The sequence below is a fragment of the Bombus pyrosoma genome, linkage group LG13 (genome assembly GCF_014825855.1).
Source record: "Bombus pyrosoma isolate SC7728 linkage group LG13, ASM1482585v1, whole genome shotgun sequence".
NCBI lineage: Eukaryota > Metazoa > Arthropoda > Insecta > Hymenoptera > Apidae > Bombus > Bombus pyrosoma.
Window position 1 is genome coordinate 6362285 of NC_057782.1, and position 14320 is coordinate 6376604.

Genomic DNA, 14320 nt, shown 5'->3' on the forward strand with positions numbered 1-14320 from the left:
GTCCGAAGAACATTTAGCGAAATGAACTTATTAAAAAATTAATCGACAAGATCTCTGGAAGACGTCGTATCGTAGTACAATAAGAAACCTTACGAAATATTAATTGTTTCAAAATGATATTCTTTTAGCGGTCACCGGAAACTTTCGAATGAAACACTTTTTAAGAAGTAGCAACAGTATAATATGAAGTATATTTGTGTTTCTTGATAGAAACAAAACCTTGCTACTTGATAGATGACTTCAAACTTTGCTCCGTGTTATATATCGACGTGCTTTTATCGCTATGGAAACATTGCCTCTGACCTAACTGGCGAAAGAATTTTATGGTATAAGCTCGGAACGAAGGAAAGAATTTTTTGTGAAAAGGAGATCATCGAACAAAATGCTAACGAACACCGAACGAAATTCTTTCTCCATTTTCTAGTCGAACCTCCTACGGAACATATATGTGGTGGATTGTTCGTGGTTTAAATATTTCTATGGAAAACTGTGGCTAAAATTACGTCTGTTATGCCAGAACAGGCCAAACACGAACATAAGCTTTGACGTTGTATAATAAGCCGTTGGTGGATCCGACATCGGTTACGTTGGATGACTCTGACAGGAAGCATCGTCTTTGATGTCGAATCCAGATATTACACGGAATCTAAATGCAGCCGTGGTAGAGTTTGCTCGTCATGAGACACCAGTCAACCTGCGGACGAAATCTGTCGGGACGAGGAGAGGCAGCTGCCGCGAAAAATGGCATAAACTCGTTTCAAACTTTATGTTTCCAACTGATCGATGAATTTTATTACCAGTCACCGCGCAGAGTTCGTAACCGAAAAATTCCGATCGAAGATTACCTGTCTTGCCAGCGACGACTCGATTTTTCGCTATTTTTCTCCGACGCGTAGTTGTTATCCGACCATCTGATAGTCGCAACGAGGCTCCGTGTGCTCGAAAAATCAATTACGAAAGGAAGTCGACCAAGGAAACCTTAATTCCATGATCTTACTTGAAAATTCATAACCGAGTTCGATTTCATCGATATATATCCCAAAGATGAATTTCTGTTCTCGTTCGGGATTTTTCTTCCGCTCGTGGTATTTGTACTATTAAATATCAGTATCACGAGCAACAAGCAACGAAATGAATTATTGTCGAGAGATTGTGCAAACATTTGCTAACGCTTCATGCAGCTGCATTATTTTTTATTGTGCAACTGGTTCGTTACTTTTTCGATAGCTCCAATCCCACAATTTTGTCCGTACCTGATAGAAAATATTTGTCAATTACCCACTAGATTACACTCGCTTACCATTTCGCTTTATATTCGATTTACATTTAATGGCGCCACGAACGATGCCTGCACCTGCGTTGCTGCAAAAATTTCTTTCATTACTGCGTGTAATTTTATGACATTTAATCGATTTTCCTATAATTTCTTTATATCCATGGTTTCCCTCCTTTGCAGGGTTTGTCTGCGAGATTGAAGAAAAGGCGCTTGTAAGCGCCAACGATGTGCTCGCGATCGGTATCCGCTGGAATGACCTTTTCGTCATCGTGTTCTATAGCTACGTCGATATCTGGCTCCGCCGTCAAATAAAAGATGTAAGGCACAGGCTCGGAGGAACGTGCATTGTCCTTCACGAAATCATCAGCCTCCACCATTGCGAATTGGCTCCTTACAGAAACAATCTTCGACTCGTCCACTGTAGTCCTGCCAGTCTTCGAAGCCGTTTTCTCCATCGTCTATAAAAATTTGCGAGAGGTTCATTGAAAATGAAAATTGAACATTGTCTTTGGACATAGATACGCCTTTTTAATGTTTAACTTCTGCAGCAATTGAATTTTATATCGGTGCTCTATTACCAGTGAAAACGACGGAGATAAATCAGACGCGCCCCAAGTAGCAATTGAACGAGAAGTATTATTGAATCGTTTATTACTGCTCTTTTTCTCTCGATAATGGTGAATCAACTGGTGATCTTTCGATCATTTTTAACGCAATTGTATTTTTCTAACGTTAGATGTCTCAAGTTTGAGCAAAATATAAGAAATTTGTAATTAGTACGCATGCCTCGTCGTTTCAGTTCTGTGCTGAATATCTCTTTAAAAATTACATGTTACAAATAGAAATTTTGTTTACAGAGAATGAGAGTCTGATTGAAATATCAAAATTCTTATCCTTTTGGTGGTGCTAGAATTTTTTGATTTTGTCACTTAATTATTCGTCGTATATTTGTCCACCTTAGCCAACACAAGTAACGTCTCTATAATGCTTCTCAAAGTGTAAAAATAAGAAGAAAATGAATTTATTACACAACCATTCTATGTTAAACATTTTTCTACGACAATAAAAATCTCTTTCGTTCGCTAAAATGAAAATGAAGATGAATTTGCTTCTATTGAAATATAAAATTTCGAAGATAGCGGGAAAGTTAAGGGAAGAAGTTTTAGAAGACACAGCACGTTAATCCGATATTTATCAAGCTTGCCCGACAGAGAAGAGAGAGAAGGTAAAAAAGAATTTATCGATATACGATAAAGTTACCTAACTGGACGAATTAATTCGACGTTGATTAAACAGCTGATTCTTCATAATCGCTCGATTAAATGGATTACTTGCTGTAACAAACTACCGACCGTGGATCTCTCGTAAATAAGAAAAACGCGAACCTCTTCCACTCTCGGCCGTCAAACAAAAGATCGACTCGCGCTACTTATAAAACGACAGATAAAAATTGTTTCGAGAGTTTCTCGCTTAGTCGAGAGTGTACCGTGTCGTCAGTTGCCTTGTAATTCACAGAATACGACCTCCGTGTCCGGCTATTGCGAACTCTCTCTACTTGCCGCGCAAAAAACTCGCCTTGTGCGCCGCGTCGACTCTAATGGAGCTTGAAAACCCGACAAGAAACGAAAAATCAAAAGGCAGACGTTCCGAGTCGAGACACGAGCGATACAAATTGGAAACAACGGGAGAATTCGTGGAAACATGGAACGAGGAATCAACAAGAACCTCTGGAACACAGGGATGTATCGAGCAAATACAACAACGTACAGAGACAAAAACAGTCCTTTCGATGCTTTCGGTAAAGCTTGACCGTGTTCGTTCTCGTTTTCTATCAAAAAAAAAAAAAAAAAGAAACGGTCCACTAACTGTTCGAGGCTGATCGATCTATAAATTTTTACATCGAATGTTTTTCCGTGTAAACAATCGAATTACGAATGACATGGAACACAAATGGAAATGTGTTTCGCTTACTAAATATTCTAACGAGTACTTTACTCTGCTTTACATATTTTTCTATATCACACGCATTCTATTAAGTTCGCACGCTTAAATTTCTCCAAAATGCACAGACCTAAGCAGTCTGATAATAACTGACCTACAAAATTGTGAGGTGCATGATGCACGTAGCACGAAATCTCCTTAGAAACACCCACAATGGAGAAGTTTAACGAACAATTAATTTTTCTGAAAATCAGTGCAGCGTAGAAAAATGATTTCCTGACAGATTTTCCCCTAAATCAGTGCAATGTGGAAAAGCAATCTCCTAACACCTCTTAACAACCTATAAATGTAGCGGCAGTAAACGTACTTCCGCAGACACTGATACTTTTGACGATTCCTTCAATGGTTCCCCGGTCGACGTAGCTTCCTGCTCCTCCTGTTCCTCTCGCTCCTCCTGTTTCTCTTGCTCTTCCTGTTTCTCTTGCTCTTCCTGTTCCTCGTCGACCGTGACTGTTTGTGGTGCTGATTCATGTGGCGCGGTATAAATCGAGTCACCCTCTGACTTTTCATTCAAAGAAATCCCGTTGGATTTCGTGCCACGTTTCCCACTTCTCCTAGGCTTCCTACCCTTACGTGAAATCCATACAGATTTCCGGCTCACTAATAGTTTTGGACGAGGCGGACCCTTCACTTTGCCAAACTTGTCCAAGCCTTGCACCAGGAACGTTGTTATCACCAATCTACCCCCGACTTCCTTGATTGCCTGCAACGCAAAACATCTTTTCAAATTGTCCATTACCTTTTACATAGTTCACTCAACTTCGATTGCACGTGTATATTAAAATGTACGGAAGCTATTGGGTTGGCAACTAAATGGTTGCGGATTTTGTCAATACCATCTAATGACAAAATCCGCAATCACTTAGTTGCCAATCAAATATACGAACTGTGCAATTTTCTTCACAATTATCAAATGTCCGATTCTTTTAATATTTTAGCGACAAACAACAGACCAAAGGAATAGTTCAAGGTGTCACAGAACTATTACCAGATCGGCAGTATCCTTCCAATGCTTATAATAGGATCGGTAGATGGTCGCCTCGTACGTAAAATTCTTCAGGAACTCTCTCATCTCTTCCTCGGTCCTCGGTAAGGGCAATCGCTGCAAAGAAACTCTCTTTTTTATAACGGTTTACGAGGTGTAAACGAAAGTTTGGAAGTTAGGATGAAGAGCGACGCTGTTCACGGAAGGAAGATTGGAAAGTTTAGAGAGACTTTTGCTCGAACGATCGGTCTGATTCTTACGGGTTTGCGAGGACTGGGCGTGATAAAGCTAAGCGCCTGTTATCTTTAATGACACCAGCAAAGCTCTTACTTCAAACGGCTCGCTGTCATCCTCTTCCTCTATTTCTGAATGCTCCCATGGTGTGCCTATGGGCCAAATCTTCGCGAATTCTTCTTCGTCTGATCTTTTCGCTGTTAACGTTTCTTTCGATTCCGTTGGTGATATTTCTTCCGATTTTGCTTTTATAGTCTCTCGCGATTTTGCTGTTAACGTTATATCTGTAAGTGTTCTAGCCACGGAAGTTTCGCTCGTTGCCTCTATAGTTCCTATAACAATGATATGAGTGTGAAATGGAGGATGATGAAATGACAAGATACAATTTGATTGGAAAAAGAAATTATGTAGTATTGATTTTAATTTCTTTGTTATCGTTTTACGATAATGTCCCGATGAGATTGATCTTAAGGAAATAATATCTACACGTGCAATGAAACATTGGCAAAACTCCAAACAAAGACAAACAGATCAGAATTATGCGAGACTGCGAGTGTAGTCTCCAAAATACACTGTGAGTAAGTTTTTAGACAAATAATTGGAATTTTTTAGTTGTTGATAAATACTTTGCGCTTGACGATTAATTTCCCGTTAATTTATTAATTTATTAGTTAAACATAGCTAAAGTGTCGAATTATTTATAAGCTACAGTATAAATGATCTTATACCTCACAGACGTTTCCATGAAGAAATAATTCTCACAGTTTAATCGCGTGTTAATATCGCGTGTTAATCATCCAAAATGAAGGACTTGGATTATGGCTTTTACACGGTATAAGCGGCAGAAGTCTGTGGTACTCGTCTTAATTAAATCGCGACCAGCCCTTCCCCGGTTTGTTTATCGCGGTGAAAAAGTTGGACGACAACGGCGCTTTGTTTCGCCCGAACGGGACGGGAAGAACAAAGAAAACTTCCTTCGTACCTTCGAAACCGTTTATTCCTGGCGTTTTCACCGTCCCATCGGGAGAAATTTAGTGCGCAATAACAGGTACACATTTAATAGAATTACTTATTAAATACAGAAAATTCTAAGATAAAGCCTGCTGTCTGGCAACAGCTTCGTATGCTACGTGACGTCGTAAAATCTGTTTAGGGCAACGTAAAAGCACTACGTGATACCAACGCGAGGACAATGACCACACTTTTAGATTTATTTCGTGATAACTGCGACGTTAACCACTACGATATGCGTTTTCGGAATTACGGCTATCTCGCTCATATTTTCCCACTAGTTTTATGTTGCATTACCCCGAGATGAAAACGAACGAAAGAAACGCGGAACTCACAGACATCCACGATTAAATTATTCTTCTCCTACCTTGATCAAAATCCTCGACTTTACGAGGAACTTCTTCTTCTTCCTCATCCACCGCGACTTCGCTCGGCTCGATACTTGGCTGGTATCCATCCTGCCAACAGAAAATTGAGACAAGGTATCGTAGATTTTTTGCGAAATTTAATAAGGTAAACGTGAACTGACCGGATAGTTGACACGCGCTACTGGCTATGGGTATTAGGACACTTTAGAAACATTGAGTAAGTCTGCAGACTTATTAAAATAAAATAAAATAATCTGGGAATTATCTTTAATTGTACTTGTATACGTAAGAATAATTTTTTAATTAAAATACGTTCGTCAAAAATGAGAAGTTTAAAGGATGAAAGAGTTTGTCAAGTAACGAAATACTTCCACGAGAATCTGATACTATCAGGTTTGACAATTACATGCGACAGTTTTATCGTGATATACTCCTTTAAAGAACAATTTAATCTCACCGTAATGTTCCATTGTACGTGGCAATGACAATTCCAAAGAATAGAATCATTGCAGTCGAATTTATTTCTAGTTTTGTAATTAAAATACATCTCGTCAAAGATAAAGGCAAGTGTACAGTTATCGAAGGATGATTATCCTTTCGAACAATGCTGCATTATCATAAACTATTATATTTACATTCGTATACAAACAGATGTTGCTTCCCTTGGGCCCTGGTCTGAAGCACTGCGAGTTAATAAATCCGTAGGACGCGAGAGAAAAGTTTCTATTTGCAGGATAAAAACCGGTGAATGAAAACCGAGGAACTAGTTTTGCATATCGAACGGTTTGCCCTTCCATTTTCTTCAAAATTCCGCTTAACCCTCGACTTCGACGCGTATGATTCCTCCAGATTATGCGAAATCTCAAGCAAAACCTACCCTCAGCTAATCCTGAAGTTCGGCAAAACTTTAAACGCAGATGGTAGAATTATGGACTATGTCTATGAAAGTGATGTAATTTATAGCCGGTGGCAGGATGGAAGAACGCAAAAAGAAGAACGATTCGTTCGCCGTGACACGAATGGCTTGGAAGTTTGGCCCGTGCAAACAAAACGTCGCGCGATTAATGCATATTAAAATGAAAATTAAACTCGCTTATCTTCCTGCCAGCTGAGAGACGAGGGAAACGTGAGACGGCAACGGTTGCCTCGAACTGCATACATCGATCGGCGGACAGTTTAGAGTTACGTTGCAAATACTTGATTTCGATTAGGCCGGAACTGCTAATCGTTTGCGGTTTCTGTTAATGCATTTAAACCAAAGAGCTCGATACAATCAATCCATGTTCTGTTTACGAGGTTATCTCGACGTCAATCAACCAGTCACGCTATCCTCCATGTTAAAATTCATTACTTTTACATTGACGTACCGACCTAATTTTAATACGTTCACCGTGGCCCTGACTTTTTCCACGGCCTGGCTTCTCTTATTAAAACACGAGCCAGCCCATTGCACTCCCGACTAAATATATTACAGTGAGCTACGATTCATCGTCCAACGTCCACCGTTTCGACTAACTGTTGTCCTCAAGGTCGACCGCCCCTGCGAAACGACAGAGCGATATATACATATATGTGTGTGTATGTGTATCTGTGACGTACAAACTTTTAAAACGACTACCTTGCTATGAAAAAGTCACTGGATACTGTGGAAACTAATATCATCTGCCATTTAATTATTCTAATTGTATTTATTTTTCTCGTTACATCTTTTATTTCTCGTACGACGAAACAATACTTCTATAAGTATTTGAATACGTACGTACTGTAGAAGACATTTATGCATATATCCATATTATGCGCGTTACGTAAAACGTATTAAAACTTCATTAGCAGTGTAATGAGACACGAGTAACACGATTACTTTGGTCAAATTTGAAACCGACCAGGAAATATAATACACAGTTTACAAAACATTTGCTGCGGACGTTCATTTAGCGAAACGAATATCGATGTTTATTAACATAATGGATAATTGAATGTTTAAATAGTATACTAAATATCTCGTAGCTTCTACTACATATTCTCGTGTTTCAGGTATTAACAGTGTAATAATAACAATCGTGTTTCGTTACCGCGCCAATGAAACTTCAAAATGTAGCGTATTACGCGTAATATATTCATGAACGGTGTCTACGAATGTTCGTGTGTAGGGACACGGAAGAGAAAGAAACAGAATTAAGTAATAAAAAATGACCGAAATTATGACATTTCTACCAGACAGGCGACCGTTCTTAAACGCTGTGCGGCGATAAGTTTCTATCTCTCCTCTTTGTCTCTCCATTTTTCTCTCGCCAAGTTACTCACAAGAACCATGTCGGGAAAATCGTGTATGTGTGTGTGTGTGTGTGTGTGTATGTGCGATGGCCGAGAGAGATTTAAACGCATTCCCTCGTCGTTGAAGCATGCAGCGTCGTGTATAAATCTCCGGCAAACAGACTGAAAAAGCGCACAAACACCTGAGCTTCGAGACAACGTTGCCTTCATATCGTACAGTATAACGAAAGCTCAAGGTTAAGCGACTAGATGCGATTCGCGTAAATCACGCTCCTCCGTGCGCTTTAACTTCGGCTAGGAACACGAGGAAGCTTTGACGAAATTAAATTTCCGATGTTTAGACGCGCCAGCGAATTGCCGATTCTCCGCAGTCGGCTTCTATCCATGATAAAGGGAATCGGAAAATTTGATAACCGACGATATTGTTTGGGGAGAAGATGAAATTTTCAACAGCTCCGCCATCATCGCCTGTTATAAAAAAAAAAAAAAAAAACACAAGTTCGCGTCGAGTCGATGAATTTTCATCGGGACAGGCATACAAAGTTTCCCGTACTTCATCGGCAATCTCTGCCGGGGATCGTCGTCCATCCGTTTCGATATGAACACGATAGCTAAACTTGTAATTTACGTTGGAAATTTGAAATTCGTCGCCGGAGCTACGCTCGCGATGTCGGAATTTCATTCGGCGAGCTTTCACGACTTTGTAAGATATTTACGCTGGCTCGTACCGTTCGTTTAAATGGCTAGCTAGGCTTTTGTTAACGATACTTATGCGATATCTACAGCGAACACATAACCGATTCGTCGTATTCGTTTGGCGAACGTGCGACCAAACAACGTTATCTTTTTTCTGCAAGCTCGAAATTATTGAAAAGCGATATCCAGACGAACCCGAGCTCTTGATCGATTCTACGAATAAGAGAAGTAACCTAGTACATTTTTCCAAAATTGTCCTCTTATTGGTAATTCCAATCGTAAGCAAACCTAACTCTGCTTATATTGATAATGACGTTAAATTGCTATTGCTGATGAATCGAAGTGTCGAAATTTGTGTTGAATAAATGTTGAATAATGTTAAATAATATAGTGGAGATAATGGCTTTTGTATCTTGATTTTGATATGTGGAATTCAATTTATAAAAAGAATAAGTAACGTAGAAAGATACTTTCATGGACGGTTATATTTTCACTGTAAGTAACTATGAATGAATTTCGGAATAGAATCCCCATTGCGTGTAATGGCGTCCATTTTTCATCGCCCTCTGTCCCATCGCACTTTGACATAAATATCTAAGATCGGTCTGACCTGGAACAGGTCGTTACACGGAACAAAACTTACCTCCTCCTGCTTCAAGGCTTCATCGGCCTTCTGCAATTCTTCCGCGAGCCTTATAACAAAATCGATGTGAGCACGTAACCACTTCTGCCATTCGTCGGCAATTTCCCCGATGTTCGTGAGCCAAATAGACCAGACACGCAGCTTTTCCGATGGTACGGCGTATATCCGCTCCATAGACCTCACCACGTCCCTGCCATTTCGACGCATTATGTCATTTCAATTTCCCCATAGTCGAAACGTCTATCTTTTGCCCCAGTCTCTATTTTGCAAACTAAGAAAAAATTTCTCGTAGCAAGAATCACCGAGGAAAAATTCCCTGTTTTTTCGTATTTTCAAAAAATCCAAACTTTAGGTAAATCGATTCGTTCTTGTATTCACGAGATCGACGTTATTTCCCTATCGATTGAATAATATTTATCGAATAATTGGAAAAATAATTGGAAAAGGCATGACGCAAATCGAGAGTCAAACAAATAAATTTGTGTTAGCGAGATATTGCGAAACTTCTTAGATTTGTTCTAAGAGGGAAAAAGTGTCCCTTAGCTTGAGGTGTCCGGATTACACAATGGCAATAAATAGCAGTTCGAGGACCAAGTCCAAAGAATTGTGCAAACAGCGAAGCCAGTGTGAACTGTGTGAAAAGTTCGTATAGAGGACGCTCGCTTCAAACATAGCGAAGTTTACGTCAAACGAACAAATCGTGCTCTTCTTCCACAATATGCTTATTTATCGCGTTCTTAATCTTTAATGTCCAAAGCCTTAAATCATTGCCGAAAATTATACATACTAAATTATATAAAATTGTATACATGTACGTATTATATTTTGTTGCTAAAAACGCCGATATTAAACGCGGCTATAAGTTTATTTGCCGATTAAAAGGAAATTTCATATTATTAACTGCTTTTACTGAAGAATGGAATATTCTGAATAAAACAGTTGAATACGGTCAATTTTTAGAATTGATTAATAAAATCAATAGTATAGCAAAGTGGGAGAAAAATTAATTAAGGCAAAAGAATAGCACGGGAATAAAGCTGAATTTTAATTTCCAAGGGGATACAGGAATTTCTCGACGTAGAGCGTAAAAATCTGTTTCATTAGAATTAAATAAAAGGGCCCTGCTGAAAGAAGCTATTATATAATATATCGATCGGGAATTATTAATTTGACGTACCTTTAAAATAATGTCACACACGCGCGCGCGCGCTATTGCGAGCTATTAATTAATTGGATTAATTTTATAGTTAGAAAGTGAAACGAGTAATTCCGAAACACAAATTTGTAATTCTTCGTTCAAACGAATTCCCGCCGCTTTTAATGGCAAGAAAACTTTCCAGTTGCAGGAATTATTTCTACTAGAAACGAGATAACACCAACAGAGGAAAGATCCAGAGAAGCAAGATTTCCTTTTCCACAAAAGGTTTTCGTTAATCTCGTTAGCAAGGTCGAATAAAATTAAGCGATGAATATGACTTGATGAAACGTCAAATGACGAGGCAGGTAAGAATATTAACGCACCGATGACGTCAACAGATGAGAATAACTACGTTTCAAAAATAGAAACGATCCTATTTATAGCGTTTGCTCTTAAGGATGCATAATACTTAAAAAGTGAAAAGTGTTGTGAACGAACTCGCATCTTATCATCGAATAGATTGTTCGTCACACTGACTCAAGCTAAATAAATGACACGTTCGCGGATAAAGTTGGTCAAATTAAGTTAGATAAAACATTGCACAAGTTTACTCAGCGTTACAGCGTAGAAAGATGTTCGTACGTTCTGTAATTAGAAAGAATTCGTGTGAAATCGGCAAATGCCCGCGACGATTTCCTGTTTCTCCTAACAGCTTCGATTTGCGTCACACAACCTACACTTTAGACTAAAATTACGGTTCAGCGATCATGAAACTATTTCGAGATCGGATTCACGAGTAGCACGCACAAACGCCACTTTCCTCTTGCTGGTATTTTTCTAGGCCCTCAATTTCCACATTTGTCGGATAGCTTACGAAAGTGCTTGATCGCTTTTACGAATACATCACGTGTGTTATACGATACGCTTTGAAATTTCACTGACGCTATAACGAGATACGTCTGTCGTAATTATATTTATTTGTGGCGAAATTTCATCTGAAATCTTAATCTCAAATAGAAATTGCAAAAGACACTGAAAACATATGTTCAATAAAAATTTACTGTACGACATAAATAGCCATTTTAGACATAGAATAAGCGTTACAAATGGCTCCATTGAATATTACAAATTATTTAAATGCTCTTGTAATCTCTGCGAAATGTATGTAGATTTCCATTAAATATACTGTAACTTTTATATACATTCTCAGATTCTTTTCAAATTTTGCCATTATAATGGCGACAGTCGTGTCTCGTTATAGCACCACTGAAGTTTCGAAACGTTTTATATAACAACTTTCTGTGAGTCGCTGAACGCACGAGACGAAACTAAACCAAAGTAAACGCGATTTATACGTGGACTGTTTATATTTACGCACGCCTCCTCTAATAAACGAGAAATCTAAACAAAGAAAAATGTAAACTTGTCGCGTAGGTATTACGAAAAAAAAATAGAATTTTCCATGGTAAACTTACAGATCCGACTTGTTTTTTCGAATGTCCTTCGCCTCGTCCGGTGTCAATTCCTGATCCTGGTCCTCTTTCTGAAAAAGGAGAACGATCATTTCCCATGTGCTCCGTGAATGTTCCAAGGGAGTTTGATTAACCATAAAGCAACGAAATATAGCCGTGACAATCGGACGATTGGTCAAAACGATTTTCGGTGGAACGATCAAGTTTATGGGACACTCCAGTCTCAGTGTAACTGGTATAGCATTGCATTCGGTATCGCGGATTGCCGCTAGATTAATGATCATTGGCCTGCCAATTCGTGATGTGTGTTATTAATGACCGAGAGACGTAGGAGAAACTAGGGAACTAAGTTTCCAAACGAATGGCCAATGATTCCTGTAACCACGTTCTAAAACAGTTGATGTTTGTGACAAATATCACCCTCGTCAAGATTTCCTCTGAATATCGTAAGGAGAAATTTACAAAATTCGATATATTTTTTCATGTTTTGCGAAGCTGCAAAAATATATAATGTGTACGTAACGCATAAAAATACACAGTGTGTATTTAGAAAAAATGTAAAAAATTGTATCGAATCCTCTGTCGTATTTTTGCGACGATGTTTCAAATAGTAACGCATTCTACGATAGACCGAGGAGATTTGTTCTTGTTTTTGTTAGCGAGTTAGTTATTTTACAGCATCAGAATCGTCGTTTCTCTTAAAGAAGAAACTCACATATACGGCGTGATTTAATCTGATAACAGTAACGAAGGAAAATATCGATATGTATATTTAATTATCAAACTAATTTGGAAATGATTCGCTTCAAATACAATTAGAATCTATCGGGCAAAGACGAAAGGCGCTAGAATATTTATCTGTCTCGTCGAAAAGGAGAAGAAAACGAGGTTTAATTTAGTTTTCGATTCTCGTAAATTGAATTAGGATCTTCAGAAGTATTTAACACGACACAGTGTTATTCACTTTAATTAAAGTAAACACGGTTATTTTTCCACCGAGAAAGACAAATTGATATAAAGAAGTTTAGTGACGCACAACGTGATAATCTTGTTCCATAAAACTGGTTAGTCGTTAAGTCGCCAGGCTATTCAACGTTATAAAATTAATGAACCGAGCTGGAGAACATCTCGATTACGCGGACGTTTGTTCGCAAATATCCACGTTAATGGATTTTCATCGAATTCGTGGCAAAGAACGGACAATGATTGCGGCATTATGCTAGCGAGAACGACGAGATAGTGGGGTAATGTCTGATACGTATATGGGACACCGCACATTACCCTTTCCATGCATACGTGAGTCAAACACAGCAGCAAAGCGGTTAGCTGAAATAATAGCTCGTATAATCGATGAATATATATTAACATTAACATTAATGTTATCAGCAGGTTTATTTATTTTTTCAATCAATATTTTGATAGATACACGAAAATTATGGCTAACTGGATGGATCGAACTGCAAGGATTTATTCTTTGAAATCATCATAGTGTCATGACAGAAATTGATTTTTAAAAGCCGATATGAAATGACAAAATCGACATTTGCAAGCGTTTAATCTTACGCAGTAGTTTAAGATTCTTATGGAAATATTTTGTTAGTTGACAAAACTGCAAGTTGACTTTATTGTTATCACAGCTACGTATAATGTAAAATATTCTAACGTGCAATTTTAAAAATTAATATGCGATAATATGCAGTGATACGTCGTGTTAGGACCATGTTTTTTTCACAGATAATTCAATTTATTTGTTAAGTCTACGCGTTTCATTAAAATATTCAGTATCGTTTCTCCTAATAGTAATGAATTAACCACTAACTCACGCATCCTGATAAAATTCTCATACTATCGTCACACATCGACCAAAGTATCCGAATAATCATGAACTCCGTTCTAAGAGTCACCAAAAATCACGGTAAACATTATTTTGCTGGTTTACGCGTGCACGTAAGATGAAAGATGGTTCTCGATTCTCCATAAACGAACTCGCGCTCGATAAACTGTCCGATTGTTAATTTATCGTCGTACCAGCGTCTGTTCTCCGACGATATTAATCTGTTCTGATCGTAAAATAGATACATAAATCTCGTCACGACCTTAGGAAACGATATTAAAACTAAAAAACGGACTCGTAGTAATCAGAAGAACGATACAGAATGTAGTAGGACGCGAGAGAAAAATATGGATCGCGCGTATCATTCGCTGTTAATTACATTGCTCTA

The 14320-nt window shown here is 38.4% G+C and overlaps 1 protein-coding gene across 2 annotated transcripts in view; it reads right to left on the reverse strand.

The window, feature by feature from the left end:
• Positions 1-1176: 1176 nt before the first annotated feature.
• LOC122574142 overlaps positions 1177-14320 on the reverse strand; it is a 51001-nt gene continuing 37857 nt past the window's right edge. Inside the window, exons 3-10 of one of the 2 annotated variants that reach the window (XR_006318911.1) lie at positions 12102-12169; positions 9489-9678; positions 5875-5965; positions 4593-4828; positions 4266-4379; positions 3585-3980; positions 1325-1734; positions 1177-1253 (exon numbers count right to left, since the gene is read on the reverse strand). Coding sequence is in view for 1 of the 2 variants with exons in the window: in XM_043741364.1 (XP_043597299.1) it covers positions 1429-1734; positions 3585-3980; positions 4266-4379; positions 4593-4828; positions 5875-5965; positions 9489-9678; positions 12102-12169 (1401 nt within the window). In the remaining variant the exon portion in view is untranslated. Of the gene's footprint in view, positions 1735-3584; positions 3981-4265; positions 4380-4592; positions 4829-5874; positions 5966-9488; positions 9679-12101; positions 12170-14320 lie in introns of both variants that reach the window. The other variant, XM_043741364.1, reaches the window with a different exon arrangement.